At 32.1% G+C, this 18,728-nt stretch overlaps 1 protein-coding gene across 1 annotated transcript in view; it reads right to left on the minus strand.

The window, feature by feature from the left end:
* Window positions 1-914: 914 nt before the first annotated feature.
* The window catches only part of LOC145284938 (cilia- and flagella-associated protein 20), a 36,155-nt gene continuing 18,341 nt past the window's right edge, over window positions 915-18,728 (minus strand). The window contains exons 4-5 of the mRNA XM_080134035.1: window positions 11,419-11,607; window positions 915-1,339 (exon numbers count right to left, since the gene is read on the minus strand). Coding sequence (XP_079990161.1) covers window positions 1,226-1,339; window positions 11,419-11,607 — 303 coding nt within the window. The 3' untranslated portion in view covers window positions 915-1,225. The remainder of the gene's footprint in view (window positions 1,340-11,418; window positions 11,608-18,728) is intronic.

Genomic DNA, 18,728 nt, shown 5'->3' on the forward strand with positions numbered 1-18,728 from the left:
GGTTACTATTTCGGACCAATTAAACAGATTTGGTGTCTTATATTGATGCAGTTCAAATTTTGCAAAGTTAAATTTCATCTGATATACTGAAATAATTTTTTCTTTTTTTGTCTATTTATACAAATTAATACAACCATGAACCAAATTCTAATGGAAAATATGATAAAGTTTAAAACCAACATTTGTCAAATTATTACCTCTATGTGTAAAACCTAAGACAAATTTCCTATACTGAAATATTAAATCAAATATTGTCTTCAAAATACATTTAATGAAATTAAATTTTAATGAAGTTTTTTTGTTCTTTTGTTGTGAATAACGGTCGACACTTATAATCACATTTCAAAATAATAAAAGTAAAAGACATTTTGATGATTTTACAAAATGAATAAAATTGAAAACATTTCAAAAGAAACATTTAAAGAAGTTTCCAGAATTTTATTTAAATGATGTCATTTTTGCTTTCACTTTTTTTCACCATTTTTTTTAAATAGGATTTTGAAAGTTAAACTTAATTATTATAATATTTGTTTACTAAATTATTAATTGAACCAAATTGTAAAAATTTTTATGGTAATATTTTAATCTATTTATAAAATTATTCAATGTAAATAGCTTCCAAAAATTTCAATCTTTCCATATATAAGAATGTGCTATGAATTTTTAAGTAAGAAATTATTGTTCAACAGTTCAAGTGCTTAAACAAGGTGTCAAATTTGATTTTATTTTTGTTCAACTGGAAATATAATAAAACAAAACATTAAAATGGGGGACATATGAAGAATTGGAAATACACATCTTATTTAATAATTAAATGATTGTTTTAAATAGAATATTTATTTTAATGTTTTACATAATTTTTCAATAATAAATAAAAAAAAAATGGCTGTCAGCACAGGCGAAACACACAGATGTGAAGTGGTAACAATTTTATTTTTTTATAGAGATTAAAATATAAAATAAAGGATGAAATATTAACAAAAATGGTTATTTACTGTGAATAATAAAAAAGATGGAGAAATGTTAAAAAAAAAATACTAAATGCTTGAACGTGATTTACTTGTTTTTATTTCTTGCTCTCTCTCCGTTATTTTAAGGCATCTTTAGTCAAATTTTAGGACTAAAACATTGTTGCAATATACGACGACTAACATAAAAATGTAAAGATAACTTGATCTTTCAAATGTCAGATTGAAGTTTCATTTTCATTGTTTCTGAACCGTTTTCAAGCCTTTATATTACTCTGTGGAATATACAATTTAAACTCTCCAGGCAGTTCATCTTCAGAATATAATCGGTCAGAGAAATAGACACGCCGGATACGGCAATTGGCATGAATCTGTGAAAAAGAGAAAGAAAGAATCAAGTCAAAAATGATGAAGTTATAAAAGATGACGCAGTTAGTAAATGATGGACAAATGATGAAAAGTTGATCAAGTGTGAATTTGCCCTCAATACCAAAGTCACCAGAGTATCTAGGCCATTGTTGAAATGGCTTTTTCCCTGTTGACCGAGGTATGGCTTTGGCCCTGTATAATTCTAGAAAGTCCACCCTCTCAAGCTTTGCCTTCTCCCTTTAAGAAATGGTTATTTTATTGCTAATCACCTGAAGCACCCCTACTGGACAATGCCAACAGAGATGCCCAGGCATTTTTTTGTAGGCCAAACTGTACTTCTAGGGCACTGGCTCTTCAATCCAATTTTCCGACCCAGGGAAGGAAGATAAATATTAGATGCAAATTAGTTGACATGCTTATTCATCATGCGTCTTTCTTATCTTGGAAGATGCAGTGTTGTTATGGTTACAAGTGAGAACTGTAGAGTGCAAATCACTTTCTTTCAGTTGCATCACTTTCACTAACACCCCTTGCGAAAAAGAGACATCCATCTCTTTTTCAGTTACAGGTAACATAGTAGCAACAGGTAGATTCTAAAACTTTGCTAAGGTAACTCTTTTTCAAGAAGAAAAAAATACCAGTTCAACTGCCTTGAAAAATTGTCAGCAATAATTTTGTTTAGAGACACATGGTTACTAACTTATATTTTTATCTTTCTACAGATCAAACCTCAGGCCTTCTTAACGTTTATTACATCAGATTGGGATTGTTTTATGGCACATCAACCATTTTGTGGGCTATTTTGGACAATCCAATGTATTTATAAAACTGTCATTTGATAAGTTCTGGAAAGTTATTTAATTGTACCTTTTGTAGATGGAAGTAATTTTAGTTTTGTGCTTTGTTAATAGTATCAGATATTTTGTTTAGTTTCAAATTTGTGAAGTCAACAAATTTTTTAACAACATACTGAGATTTGATATATGATTGTATTTCTTGCTGTTATTCCAATATTTATTAGAATTGATTGAAATAGGTTTCATTGTGAATGATTGATGGTAAAAAGTGTATTTGTTTTGAATAACATTGTGTTTGGGTGATGCAAGCAAGTTGGTGGACAGTTGAGGACCTGGAGAACAATCTTCAAGGAAAACTTGACTAAATATTGTTTGGAAGCGCATGGTTACCAACAGCCAATGGTAAAGACGGCATGGCAAAGAGAACAAATTATTGAGGCATACTTTTCATATATATTTGTGGCTATTTAGTGCTTACAATTAATCAAACAAAATTTTTATTTATGCTTAATTTATTGGAAATTACGAATTCATGCCTTTCTTAACTGTATCAATAGATAAATGATTACAATCGATTTGATTAGTTTTAACAATGACAAAACCGTAAGTTACGGTCACCTACTCAGAGTCCAGTTTTGTTTTAGATGATTTGTTTCAATTTTAACAATACTCAAAACAATTTATGTTGCAAGACTTTCAAGATGAAGTTTTAGAATTCACATTATGTGTATTATTTGGACCATTATTCTCAGCTTTGTTATTATCTTCACAAAGTTCTGGCTGATATAACACACGACTTCTTTCAAGCGCATCTTTTCAAATTCGGGGAATCTTTATGTCAAACCCAGGAATTAATACAGAATTTCATAAAATTCTGCTTCTGCAACTTATTTTCACAGAAATTTCTAATATATCTAATACCTGTAAACGAAGTAGATGGTCAAATAATTCTTTCATCTACACAGTTGAATTACAAGCAATAAAAATGGTACAAGAAATGACCAATGAATTGAGAAAAATGAAAAACATTTTCTCAAGCTAGTCATCTAGCCTGACAGCGATTGAGATAGGAAACCAAAATTCAAAAAATAACCTTCAGACAGTAGTAGAATGGGGTTGCAAATGGATCGTAACATTTAATGCTAGTAAGACTATGTTGCTCTCCTTTAACAATTACAAGTTACCTCTACAACTACTGATATCCATGACAAATAACACTATCTGAGAATTCTCTCTTCAAACTCCTCAACCTAACATTCACGGGCAATATGAACTGGAACAAATACATTGAGGATATTACAAAAGCTGCTGAAAAGAGGGTGGGTTCCCTCTATCAAGCTAGACAATTACTTATACATGAGAGTATTCTGTACCTCTAAAAGGTCACCATTAACCCAGGCATGGAGTATTGTTGCCACATTTGGGCTGGTGCATCTACCACTAGCCTCTCCCTCTTAGATAGGGTCCAAAAAAGATTCTTCAATCTAACAGGTCTCACTTTGTCAACTAAACGCCAACTCCTGCCCTATCACTGCAATGTTAAATCTCTGTGCCTGTTTTACAAATATTTTAATGGAATGTGCTCTGATGAACTTGTTGCACTTGTGCCCCCTTGACGTACATATCCCTGAGAAACGTGCTTAGCAATAAAATCTCACTCCTTCATTGTTGAGGTCCCTAAATGGCAAAAAACTTTCTACTCTAACAGTTTCTTCCCTCAAACAGCTAAACTTTTGAATTCCCTTCTTTCTACCTGCTTCCTTGACTGTACTGATATGCAGAAGTTCAAATGTAACATAAACCAACATTTTGTTAATCTTTCCTCGGTATGGTAGCCCCTTATGCCCAAGTGGCGACATGCTTTGTTAGGGGTGAATGCGAGTAAAAAAAAAAAAAAAAAAAAAAAGACATGCTTAGACACTATATATAGATATTAGAAATATTGCCTCACATCTCAGCATGTTGTTCAAAATGTGTCAACCTCACTAATTTGAAACTAAAAAAAAAATCACTTTCAGCTACTATAGGAGAAACCAAAAAGGTACAATTAAATAATTTTCCAGAACTTATCAAATGACAATTTTATAAATACATTGGATTGCACAAAATAATCCACAAAATGGTTGATGTGCCATAAAGCAATCCCAATCGAATGTAATACACTTAAAGGAGGGCAGAGGTTTGATCTGAAGAAAGGTAAAAAAAAAATAACACTGATGATGAGACAAAGATAATGACCAGATTCTTTGCTCATTTATTGTTCAAAAAAGAATAGCTGACAATGACAGCCAAACACTAAAAATCTGTTCATCATCTTAATTGCCTGCTGTCTTTTTGGCTCAAATGGCATTCTCATTATCCTCTTCCTAAGATGATGGCGACGCTGTACATCCATTCATATAACCAAACTCTTTCATTATCATGTTAAAAGACTTTTGAAATAACCAGGAGTAGAAAGATCACATAGTCAATAAAGAAAACTGAAAATTCCTCATTTTTATTCAATTTTAAGACGAGTTATTTCATTTTCAAGAAAAATTAATATATCGCAGTTAAATAACTTAATTACGAATAGAAATTGTCCAAACCCCTGCTCCATGTTAAGACAAAAACGAAGAAAAATTTGGATGTTTCTGTGACAGAAACAAAAATATTGTACACACACAAAAAAAAATCATAACTAGATAAAGTAGTTTTATTTTTATAAAGAAAATCATTTTTAAGCAAATTTGAGTTTTCTCATAACCCCCCTTCCTATGTTAAGAATAGCTTTCTAAAATCTTGATTTGGAGTTATCCCCCTTGTTCCTTCAGACTGTTTTCAAGATAAAGTTGTGAGATTGTTGCTCCTAGTTTAGCTATTAAAATTTGATTTTTATTATTGAAAAATAAAACTACCTGATCAATTTGGTCTACAATATTTTCTTTCCATCACAGGTATGTACATCATACAGATTTTTCTTCTTTTTTTTTTCAATGAATTCTAAACAAGCACTAAATTTTCTTTATTAAATATCAAATCTGTATAAACTAATCAATTGCATTTACTTATCTGTTATATAGTAGACCTTACAAAGCTTACGAAACATTTGTATAAACCTGCTTTCACTGAGCGTCAGATTCATTTGGGAAATGACGGTGATTCAGAGGTTAACGACGTGGACTTACAACTTGAGTTTGCCAAGTTCAAATCCAGTTCATTCAACAGAAATACTTTAACTTAGGGATGTTTATACCCTTTACTTCGGCCCACATGTAAGTACTTGCTGTCTTTCTAGAAAGAATTCTAACTAGAAAGATATTAGGGAAATGAATGCCAACAAAAAAAAAAAAAATCATCAGATTCATTCAAAATGATAGTTTAACAATAACAATCAGATCAATTAGCCAAGTGGTTAGTGTGACATCCACGACAACAGGAGGCCTCTCTTTCTGTTACACATTTTACTGTATCAAAGTTAGTCTCAGTTTCTTTGTTTGTGTTTTCCTAATCGTGTAGACTAAACAGTTTATTTAAAGGTATTGAACCACACAAATAAAAATGCAGCAGTATTATAACTTATCTAATATAATTCTTATTTTAACAACGACACTTCAACTGTACTTCCTTATATATAATACTAGCTGTCCTTACCCAACAACCACCACCACCACCACCACCATCATCATCTGTAACCCGATCAGACATATTATGAAAAGTATAAACTTAAATCGCATAATTACTGTAGAATTTTTTTTTGTGTGTAAATAATAATTTTATAAATAATGAAAGATTAGAAACTGGTATGTTAATTATAGTGTTGAGTGGAAAACAGTTATAAAATATAGAATAGATTTTTCTGTTAGGTACAATAATTGAATTCCACATCAGGTAGTAACTGGAAAATAAGTTTACAAATAAGCTACTAAAAATTTGCATTCTAACTCACAGTTTCAATTAATTCCAACAAGATTTGCTCTCTTTAAATATTGTATCGCAATACAACAATCGCATCACAAATCAATGCTATCATACCATTTTTGGTTTCATTTTAACAATATTAGAAATGTTGTTGCTAATCCAATGAGAAAAGTATTTGGAAATGAGAGACAATGCCACAACATTTGAATTAGCATCACTATATGAAAAATATACTGAGGTTTGGGTGCCATTGTTTTATTATAGCAGGCACATGCTAATCGTGTCTCCCCATTCTAATACAACTTCTTATTTCAATAACTTCTCTCCAAGAATTGCAAGCTGTGGAACTCTCTTCCTGCTGACTGTTTTCCTCCTACGTATAGACTTGGTTTTTTCAAGACTAAGTTAAATAGGCATCTCTTGTCTTCGCAATAATACTCTTTCATTTATTTTAGTTCTTTACATCAAGTGGCTTAATACCTTGTCTGGATCAATATTCTTAAACCTTTTTTATGCCAATTTTTGTTATATCATCAAGTGCAAAACAATACACAAATATAAAATCTAGAATAGATTTATTCTGTTAGGTACAATAATAAAAGTCCATGTCGAGTAGCAACAACAGGTGAGTTGACAAATAACCACTAAATGTTTACATTCAAACTTGCAGCTTCAACTGATTCCAACCAGTTTTGCTTTCCTTAAATATATGTGAACTGTAGTCACGTGTTCAAGTCACATGACAACATTAATTCTAATGCAAAAGAAAATTCCTGTTATTAAATTTAATATGACCCGAAATAAATACTTATAAGTACTTCTTTTAAGAAATAAAATTATAAATATGAATATTTCAATACATGCAAGTATGCAAAGGGATGTTGAATTGAAGATGATGATGATGAATAGACTATGAACTGATGTTATGTTAATCTACTTTCAAAAGAAATTTTGGATGAATTAGGTTTTCAAGTACCCCAAAAATAAACATGTTAAAGTTATTGAAACCGCTTTTAAAAAATCAGATTTTTAATAAAAACAAAGGGAAACAACTATGTCTAAACAAATTTAGAGTTAACTTTCACTTCTGAAAGGAAGTAATCGAATGATAATTTTATGTTCTTAACATGCTACAACGATCAGCAGAAGAAAGTAATAAATTAAAAACAAATATGAATTTTTACATATTAAGAAGAAAACTTAATTAGATTGACATACATATATATATATATATATATATATATATGAGAAATATGCATAGAAAAATGAAAGAAATTGTCATTTCATCAATTTTTTCAAGGAACAACAATAATTTGCATTATTTGGCCTACTGCTTTCATCTTGGATGTTACTCTCATATTTTGGCCGTTATCACCTTTAACAGATGTGACTTGCCAAACTTAAGAATTTGTACAGAATTTGGAATAGAACTCCTTCTTTAATCCCAGAAGTAGTTTGCACTTGTTCTGTCAGCAATGACTAAGTAGAAGTCTCAATTGTATTCTTAGCACCGTTCACACTGAGATTGAACCTTCAACCTTCAGAATACTGTCATCTTGCACTGATTATTATGTGCATCCATTACATTGATTGTATCACAGGTCTTCATAAGTATAAACCTCAGGATGAGAACATTAGTCCAAATAATCCAAATTATCAATTCTCATCCAACAATTTATTTTCAATTCTTGACATAAAGAATAAAGGAAACATCCCAAACTCATTTAAGGGATAGTATTTGGGATCTTGTCTAACTAGCAATACACATGAAAAAATTTAAATGGCTTAAAATATTTCAATATTGGTATATATATAGAAAGAGCTTGATAAGCTAAGAAAGAATCTTTTTAAATTTTTTTTAATCCAATTAAAATCAAGAAAGTTATGACTATTTTTATGCCCTGCATGTTTGGATATTTTCCCCTCTTTAAGACCATATGCGTTTTGTCACATTTTTTGCACTACTTTTTCAGTAAAAATGCTATATCTTTGTTAAAACACAAGACTAAGCAATGAAATTTGCCATATAAGTGTATTTTTGTGTAAGGAATCTGAATATGCTATTGAAAATCTCCAGAAATGAATGGTTTCCAAATAATCTGCAGTAAATGCACATAAATATGCTGCGATTGCTTAAAAATGCCATGTATTCATTAAAAGAAAAGAAGTTAGAGAACTCAAAGTTTAGTTGTAATGCATTTTATGTGCCAAAAACTGAAATCAAAATCTAGGATTGGTTAAAAATGAATATATTGCAATATTTCTTTGGTATTATTGTAGATTAATACCTTCTGCTACCCCTCCCCCATGTGACCACCTCTCCAAAATATGTGATTCTATCTTTATAGACAATTTCATGTGAAAAACTTTAAAAGATAAACAAAAATTATTTTAGAATTTAATGTAAAATGATTTCCCATTTTGAATCATTCGAGCATTCTAGGGCAGTTACCCCCCCCCCTTTTTCCTATGATAGATAAATCCTGGGTGTTTTTTTTTTTTTCTAAAAGGCGATTATGCGTGGTTTTAAGAGGGTCTTTGTGCAATTATGAGAAGGTGGGGAGGTTGCCACTCTGACTTTGGGTTAATGATAGGGCTAAGGAAAATTATGTTTGAACATCCTGAAGACTTGATAGAAACAAAACAAAAACAATTTTAGAATTTAGAGTGGAGATTGGTTTCACATAAATGTAAGATAATTCACCATTTCAAGATGATCCTAGCATTTTAGGACAGTTGACCAATTTAATTTTTTATGGGAGATTAATCATGTGCACTTTCTTTAAACGTTTTTTATGGGGTTTTTTTTACGCTTATATGAGCTCACAGAGGAAGTTTGTTTAGTGGGGAGCTCTGCCATTTATACTTAGCATTATTGTTAAGGCTAAAGGTTTTAGGAGTAGGCTTGCCACTCATACTTAGGATTAGACATAGAATTAAGTGAGTTTTTTTTGTTTTTTTTTTAAGAGGGTGTTTGATATCCATTGTGAAACTTTACAAGAATTATGACAGACAAAAATAAATGTTATTTAAAAAAGTGACGTCCCTCTAACAGAAAACATGATGCTTGGAAAAATATCAAGTATTTAAATTCTATTTAAATATAAAAAAAGAAAGAAGTTTTTGCTAAAGCTGACAAATTGTTACAAATTTTGAATTAAATGTTATTTTGATTTTTAATTACATTTCATGTCTTTTCCTACCATTTTTATTTTTTAACTGAGCACCTCCTACAAATATTTAAATATTGATTATTTTTTTTATTTTATTTTTAATAATCGGGTAGATTAGTTTCCATTCGATAATAATTCACTGAAAACATTTTTTAAGGGACGAAAATTATAAGCGTGTGTACCATTCGTACACGTGAATCAAAATATCGATAGTTCACATTTTCACTTTTAAAATATTTTAAAATTTACTACTACATAATTTTTAAAAATATTTGTACGATTGATAACAAAATAGCTCTAACTAAACATGTAAGAATTTTTATTTATAACCAGATTTTCAATAAAAAAAAAACAAAATCGATTTGAAATAAAAATAAACAACAAAAACAAAACGTCTGTTTACGCCATGTTATCGCTCCTGCTATCACTAATACTACAGAAGTCTTGATTCAAATTCATAACGATTTTTTCGGGTATTATGTTTTTAAATTGCTACGTACCACTAGAGAAAACACTGTTCAATCATCTTTTTAACGAATAAAAATAGTAAAAAGATTTTTTATTTAATAGTGAGTGTCTGAAGAAAGTTTTTTCAAAATTTTCAATACTCATCATTTTGAAAAATGTTTTTGAACACCACAAAAAAAAAAAAAAACGAGTTGTCAAATGAATTTCAGACACTCGAAATTATTAAAAATGACATCTCTTTTGGCTAATTTCCAAATTTCATCAAGAAATTCTTCACAGAAACACTGTACGAATGTTTAGAAATCGGGGGGGGGGGGGTTACAAAATCTTACCGAAAATGCCGTTTTATGATGTTCACATTTTTATCACTTTATTTGCTTAAAACTCTAAAAATATATAATGTATGTTATTATTTACTAATTCATTTGAAAGTATATTCATTTCTGAACAAAACGGTGGTATTTTGAAGACTTAAAGTGCTTTGGTTTTTAAAATATGACTATTTTAGCAGAAACCCCTTGAAATCTGTGATTATCCAAAGCGTTTTAACAGCCATGTGTATTGCTAGTCTAACACAGGATTGTGGGGAGTTGAGTAGCAAGATGTCTGTTCAGATTACATTTAAACTTCTGCATGTCGGTAGGGTTAGGAAAGTAGGAAAGAGGAAGGGAATTTCAAAGTCTAACAATCTGAGGGAAAAAATTATTAGAGTAGAAAGCTTTCTGCTATCTAGGGACCTTAACAGTGAAAGAGTGAGATTTTTCTGCTCGTCATGGTTGGTCGGGGGATATGTACATCAAGGGGGAACAATTGCCGAGTTCATCAAAGCACATTTCATTAAAGTACTTGCAAAACAGGTACAGAGGTGTGACATTGCGATGATGGGACAGAGGTTAGAGCTTAGCCAACAGTGTAGAACCTATTAGATTTAAGAGTAAAAGATTAGTGGTAGATACACCATTTATTTGAGGTTTGACATTATTATTAAATTATTGTTAGATCCATGGAAAGTTTAATGAAAAAATTGCAACAATTATGAAATATGCATTTCTTTCAATGTTTATATACAAGCAAATCCTTTTTTTCATTCGACTAGTGCTACCAGATCAGAACGTCTGAAGATACAGGTTTCCTGACCTAAAATGAACCAAACATTCATGTTATTGTTTTTTTTTCCCCTTTCCAAAGTTAAAAACAAAAAAATTTTAGTTCTTGTTTACAATTCTCAAACAAAAATATATTCCAAAAATCATATAAATTTATCAAGTAGTTTTATTTTTATAAAGAAAACCATTGCTAAGCAGTTAATATGAATCTATAAGCATTACAACATAAACCTAATAAGGATGGATTATTGTTGTGTTATTTCTTGTTTTTGAGATTTTCCTTCCACAGATATTCATGAAATTTGATTTTCTTATTTAAAAATAAAACTAGTTGATCAATTTAAAATGTGATTTTTGGAATATGATATTTTTGTTTTGTCACAGATATGTACATCATATTGATTATTCTTTATTTTTAATACAGGGGGAGATCTGTACAAGAACTAATTTTTTCCCCACAAAACAACCAAACCAAACAATATGAATGAATATATGAAGAAATAAAGAATTCAATGCATAAAAACTTTTACCAAAATGATTGGATTTAGCATTAAATAACCCGAAAAGGGTTGATATGCCGTAAAACAAAATGACTGAACCATATAACGAATAACAAAACGACTGAAAGTGTATCTACCTGAACTCTGATGGTTTCTATATAATTGCTGCCATAAGCTCTGCGTGTAAAATCCGATAAATTAAACTGGATTTGATTCCATCCATCATCAAGACGCATCGGCATCGTACAAATGTAAGGTTTCACTCGTGTCGTACTTTGATAATTACTTGCACGGAAACGTCGTCTTGCACCCTTGTCATCCAGAACCTGGTAAGAAAGAAAAAGAAAAGTTTTAATGGTACAGAAACATGAAAAAAATATTACATGAACAATTAAAAGATGTTACAAAAGATCTGACAGATTCAAGGTAGATTTTTTTGATTGATTGATTTGTTTTACGGCATATCAACCTATGTGGTCATTTAATGCCAGTCTTTTTTTTATATACATTAATAGTTATAAGTTTTATGTTTGTATCTGGTGTTCAGTGTCTATGTTTATATTGTTAGATAAGGTATTGTTTTTTTTTTTTTAATTTTGTTGAGTAACCCTGTTATCTTCAAATATTTGAGAATGGTAGTTGGGTCTACATGAGTGAATATGTCCTTTACAGTTTTTTCATTATATAGATTCAGTCGGTTTGTTTTCAAGTCTTCGCATCTTGTTAATATGTGATTGACTGTGTATGGTTCCTGGCAGGGTATGCAGAGTGGGGCTTCTTCTTTTTTGAGTAGGTAGGAGTTTGTTATAGAGGTATGACCTACTCAGAGTCTTGTTATTATAACTTCCTCCTTTCTAGTCATTTTTTTGTTTGGTTTCTGTTTTCCTATGGTTTCCTGGATTTGGTATAGCTTGTTTTTACTACAGGAGTTCCACGACTCTTGCCATGTGTTTCTAATATATTTGTTAATGGTTTGTTTTAGATCGGTATGAAGGATCTTATCTTTGGTTATGGTCAAATTTAGTGCTGCTTTTGCTGCTTTGTCAGTTCTATCATTACCCTTTATGTTGATATGACTGGGTATCCAACAAAAAAGGATGCTTTTATCATTAGGAATATCATCAAATCTATTTAGGGTTTTGGTGATTATTGGGTTCGTTGGTTTCCTGTTTTCCAGTGTTTCAAGTACTGATTTCGCATCTGAACAGATAATGAATTGTTTATCTTTAAAGGATTCTATAAGATCAAGTGCCATACCAATGGCCGATACTTCAGTACTGTAGATGGATGCTTTGTCTGGTAATCTTTTGATTAGGGTTGTTTTATTGTGTATGGCTGCACATCCAACGTTGTCTCCATCTTTAGAACCGTCTGTATAAATTATTGAATATTTGGAATACTTATCTTTAATTATTTGGAATTTTTCTTGATACATGATTGGATTGGTTTTTGTTTTAGGATACTTAATTAGGTCTGATATTATTTTTGGTTGTTTTTTCAGCCAGGGGGGATATTTTGGTTTTACAGATTCGTGTATTGGGCTTTATTTATGGATTCTTCCATACGTAGTCTAAATGGTTTTATAGCATTTTCTTTTCTATCAAAGAGGTTTTTGTATTGTGGGTGGAAGACACATTTATAAGCAGGATTAGTTGGACATGAAACCAATTTTGTATAATATTGTAGTCTTAGTTTTTCTCTTCTAAGTGACAACGAGGATTCATTTGTTTCTACATATAAGCTTTCCACTGGGGAGGTGGGGAAGGCTCCTAGAGCCAATCTTAGCCCTTAGAGATGTATTGTGTCTAATTCCTTTATGTAGGACTTTCTTGCGGATCCATAGATATAGCATCCATAATCCAACTTGGATCTGACAAGGGATCTTTATAATTTAATTATTGAGTCTTTGTCTGCATCCCAGTCTGTGTGAGCTACTACTTTTAAGAGTTGGATGGCTTTGTTGCATTTTTGTTTGAGATATTTAATATGGGGAATGAATGTGAGCTTTTTATCAAAGATGATGCCCAAATATTTATACTGATCAACTATAGGTATAATTTTATTGTCCAGTTTCAGTATTGGGTCATGGTGCATTTTCCGGGTTAGGCAGAAATGAATGGCTTTTGTTTTTTCTTTTGAAAATTTAAAACCATTTTTTGTTGTCCATTCATTTATTTTGTTTAGACACAGTTGTAAATGGCGTTCTATTCTTGGAATATATTTTGATCTATAACAGATCAGGAAGTCATCCACATAGAGGGCACATTCTGTTCCTACATTTATATTTTTGACGATGTTATTTATTTTAATGCTAAAAAATGTGACAGATAAGATGCTTCCTTGTGGTACCCCCGTTTCTTGTTTTTTACTGATGGATAAGGTATCACCTAATCGTACATTAAATTGTTTATCAATTATAAAATTTGTGATAAAAATGGGCAGTCTGCCTTTTAATCCTAGTTCTTGTAGATTTTTTATAATGCCATGCCTCCATGCTGAGTCGTATGCTTTTTCAATATCGAAAAAGACTACTGTAAGATGTTCTTTCTTGATAAAGGCTTCTCTGATAAAGGTTTCTAGCTGAATCAGTGGTCCATGGGGCTTCTTTCATTCCTAAATCCTGACTGATAATCTGTAATCAGATTATTTGTCTCAAGGTACCATATTAATCTGCTGTTAATCATTCTTTCCGTTATTTTGGAAATACAGCTAGCGAGTGCCATAGGTCGGTAATTCATGGGATTTGTAGAGTCCTTTGATGATTTAGGTATAGGGATTACTATGGCCTGCCTCCATATTTCAGGGATGTTGCCACTTTCCCAAATATCATTGAATAGTTGTAGTAGGTAATCTGTAGATGTATAAGGAAGTTGTTTTATAAATTGATAGTGGATTTGATCAGGGCTAACAGCTGAGTCATGAGCTTTGCTTAGGGATATTTTCAATTCATTTTTAGAGAATGGCTGGTTGTATTTTTCTGTATTATTTGTCTGAAACTGGAGTTTTTCCTTTTCTGCTTTTTCTTTAATAATTTTTTATTAGAGTTTTTGGAGGAGGAGTTTTTTGCAAAAGTTTCAGCAAGACAATCTACCATTTCTTTCTTGCTCGTCATTTTTTGGTTATCATAGGTCGTAGGTGTTTAGTAGGGTTGCTGTTACTTTTCCCTGAGATTTTTCGGATCATGTCCCAGACCTTTTTATTTTTTGTATTTGTATTTATTTTTGATACATAGTTTTTCCATGATGTTCGCTTCGATTCTTTAATGGTTTTTATATTTACTACTGTTTTTATATTTATCGAGATTTTCTTTAGTTGGTTCTTTTTTGAATTTCCTTAGTATAACTTGACGAGTTCTGATGGCTACTTTGCATTTTTTGTCAAACCAAGGTTTATTATGTTTTGGGGAGGTAGAGCTTTTTGGAATGCATTCCTCAGCAGTCTTTTACAGTGTATTCGTAAAATATGTGATATTTTGGTTTGGGTTATTATCTGATGTTAGTTTAGTCCGGCATAAATTTTGGAATTTTTCCCAATCTGCCTTCTGTAAGTTCCATTGGGGTATTTTGTTTTTTGGCATTAAATCATTGTTTTCAAGTGTAATGGGAAAGTGGTCACTGCCATATTAATCTTCTAGTACATTCCATTTGTAATCCAAGTGTTGGATCACATAATGTTAAATCAATTGATGTGAATGTATCAGTTCCTGGGTGTAAATAAGTGTGCGTTTTATCATTAAAGAGATATAGGTTTTCGTTATTTATTATATTTTCTATAGTTTTTCCCGATTTGCTTGTTTTTTTCACTTTCCCATATCTCATTATGGCTGTTTAAATCTCCTATAAGGATTATGGCTTTGGAAGTTGCTGTATTAGTTTGCTCAGATCTGTTTCTGAGATGCTTTCATTGGGGGGTATGTATAGTGAGCAAATGTTGATGGTTTTGTGGAGTGTTACTTTTATTGCAGTAGCCTGCAGTTTAGTATTAAGTTGTATTTGACTTTGGGGTATGTCATTTCTAATAAGAATTAATGTACCTCCAGAGGCTCTGAGTTCAGTATTGTGTATATAGTTATACTGATTGTAGTTTTTAATTTTTATATTGTCATCCGATTTCATAAAGGTTTCTTGGAGACAAACTACTACTGGGAGTAATTTATTGAGTAGAATAGCGAGCTCATTTAGGTTTGCCTTTAGACCATGACAATTCCACTGGATTATATTATTTGTCTTATTTCTATCCGGTATGATTCTGCGTGCCATGTTTTGTATTTTAGTTTGTTATTTGGGTGTTTTGGATTTAGTTAACTTTTTTTATTTCTCGTCCATCTCCATCTCTTTGGATGTAGGGGGTGTGTCTCTTGTTAGTATCTGTGTCTCAGCTGAGAAATCTTGCTGAGGTTGTTTTTTTTTGTTTTGATTTGATTTGGGGCTTTTTGATTTGCTCTGTCTTATGTGTCCTTCCCGGCTCTCAATCAATTCAAATTTATTTTCGTTTTCAATTAATAATGTTTCTGTTTATTTTGGTTTTTGGAAGGATGTTTTGCGTTTCCTTATTCTGCTTCCATCTTTCTTGATATTGTGTGTTGTGTTTAATGTCTGCTTTTGTCCTTGTTCGTGACTTGGATCTTTCACGTTTGTTTATTTGTAGTTTTTGTTGATTGGATTCTATTTTGATCTTTGGGGCTTATTTTTGGCTTTGGTCACTTAATTGAGTTTTCAATGATACTAGTATTTGTTTCTTGTTAGTTTCATTTTGTTTTGTTTTTAGAGTTTCAATTAGATTTTGGAGTTCAGAAACTAGTTTATTGAGTAACTCTTGGTAGTTTATTTGGTTAGTTTGGCTTAAATTTTTTGTGATGTTTGCATAGGTGTTTACTTTTTGGTAGAAGTCCACTATTTTCCTTGCTTCAGGGAAGGATATATTTTCTCTGTATTTTACTTCCACAATTTCTTTTATCTTTTTGAAGGTTTTACATGTTTTGGAGTATGCTGGATGGTTTTCCAGGCAATTTGGGCATTTAGTTTCATTGGGGCATTCATTTTCCATGTGATTAGGTTCTTTTCGATCACATTTTCCACATGTTTTGTGCCCTCTGCAAACTTCTCTATGGTACCTATATTTTTGGCACTTAAAACATCTCAGAGGGGCTAGTATATATAGTTTCACTTTTTCAATTGTATATCCAATTTCAACCTCTTTGGAATTTTAGGAGTACTATACATCGTTGTAGGTATGGATTAACTGTTCCTTTTTATATTGATTCGGACATGATCAATCACTCCCTGTTTTCTTAGAGCATTTTTGATTTCTTCTGTTGTAGCTAAGGTTAGTTCATGGCTTCTTATGACGCCTTTTGAGGTGTTTAACCTTTCATGAGCAAAAGTCTTGCATTTATAAATATAGCATTTTTCCATTCCTAGGAGGTTCTTTGCATTTTTGTAGTTGTCTACTGTAACAAATAGGTTGCCATTTTTCATTTTTTTTTTTAACTGTTTTAGATTTTGAGTGAATACTTTTTCAATTAGAAATGGAGACAGATCGCTGGCCTTTTTCTCTTCCAAGGTTTCAATAACTATGAATCTTGGGAAGTTTTCTTTATCAATATGTTCAAGATTGCATTCTTACTCACTGTCTGAGCTGGTGACATCTGAAACGTCAGAGTGAGTTCTTTTGGTTTTTCTGGGTTTTTTAATTATTAGATCCATGTATAGTTGATTAGTTTTTCATCTTTCTTACTCCCCACTCTCCTTGGAGACCAAATATGGGAGATGCTAGGGGGGAAACCCATTTGCCCTTTCGTCTCAAGGATACAAAAAAGATATACTCAATTGGTTGAGTTTGTGCCATCACTTCCTGATTCCTCCTTTAGTTTCATTTTCCTAGTTTAAGAGAAACACCGGGTAGGGAACAGTTGTGTGGTTTTATCTCAGTAATTGATTGACCCTTGCCACCGCCTTCTAACACTTATTTAGTCTGCCTGTGTTTGTAGTAAGAGTAAGATGTTGTATTATCTTTAAACTTCATTTTTTATTTTTTTTATGTTGTGATTAACATTTGCCAGTGTAAGTGTTAGGGTTGGGCCTCTCCGACCTCCCGTCTAGTCGAGGTAAAGGCCGAAGTGGTGTGTTGCAGGGCCACAACTTGTTTTTCCTTAGTCATGGACTGCTCAACCACCAGGATCCCATCCCAAGACATTACGGGTTGCTACTAACGGCCAACAGGTAGCCCCATTAAGGCAGTCGGCATATTCTGATGCCCCACCGACGGGGTCTAGTGAAATCTGGTTTATTTCTTCAAATAAATATTCTTGGATTTTAGTTTGGTTGTTTTTATTATTTCCTTTCTTAATCGTAAGGCTTGGATGGATTGTTGTTTTCATTCTCGGCCTTGCAGAAAATAAGTTTTGCAAAGGAAAAAGGTTGTAGTATTATTGGCTGGACTGTTTTAATTTAGGAAGCCAGTAAGGAAGTGGGGAGGGAAGGGGCTGTTGTTTTTGTTTTTGCAGAACATATTTAAGTTTTACAAAAGAGCAAGGTAGGTTTTAACCACAAGAATTTTACCTAGCATTACCCCACATGGGAAGTTATAACAAAAGCAAAGAGTTAAAAAAATATGCATGAAATATATATATTTTTCACCTAGTTTCACCCCAAACAAGGCACAGTGCCACTTTAATGTAGGGGACTACTATCGGGGATATAAGTTGCAGGGATACTATGTAGGGAATTGAGTAGCAAGATGTCTATTTACATTACACTTGAACTTCTGCATGTCAGTACAGTTAGGAGAGCAGGAACCCGGAAGGGAGTTCCAAAGTCTAGTAATTCCGAGGAAGAAACTATTAGAGTAGAAGGCTTTCTTACATCTAGGGATCTCCACTGTGTGGGGGTGGGATTTTGCTGCTTATCGGGTTTGTCGAGGGTATTTACATCAAAGGAGTACAAAGGCTTGTAGTTCGTCGGAGCATTCACCATTAAAATATTTGTAGAACAGGTAGAGAAATGCAACATTTCATCGAATGGACAGAAGTTGAAGCTTAGATGACAGTTCAGGACCTATCAGGTTGGCGACTCTCTTTTGAACCCTGTCCATGAGTGAGAGACAAGCAGTAGATGCACCAGCCCAAATGTGACAACAGTACTTCATTCATGGACAAATGGTGGCATTGTAGAGACGCAGGATATTTTCAGGCGTAAATAGCTTTCTAGCATGGTAGAAAGAGCCCACCTTTTTCGCAGCGGTCTTGGCAATACTCTCAATATATCAGTTCCAGCTCATGTTCCTTGTGAACGTAAAGCCAAAGAGTTTGAACGTAATAGTCTTAGCAGTATTGAATGTTAAGCCGAGGAGTTTGAAAGAAGTACTTTCGGGTAATACATCTTTAGTCATGGCTATTGGTGGTTGAGAATGTTTCTTGTAATTATTGAAGAAAATACGTTTAGTCTTG

The sequence above is a fragment of the Euprymna scolopes genome, chromosome 9 (assembly GCF_053919585.1).
Source record: "Euprymna scolopes isolate OS-2025 chromosome 9, ASM5391958v1, whole genome shotgun sequence".
NCBI lineage: Eukaryota > Metazoa > Mollusca > Cephalopoda > Sepiida > Sepiolidae > Euprymna > Euprymna scolopes.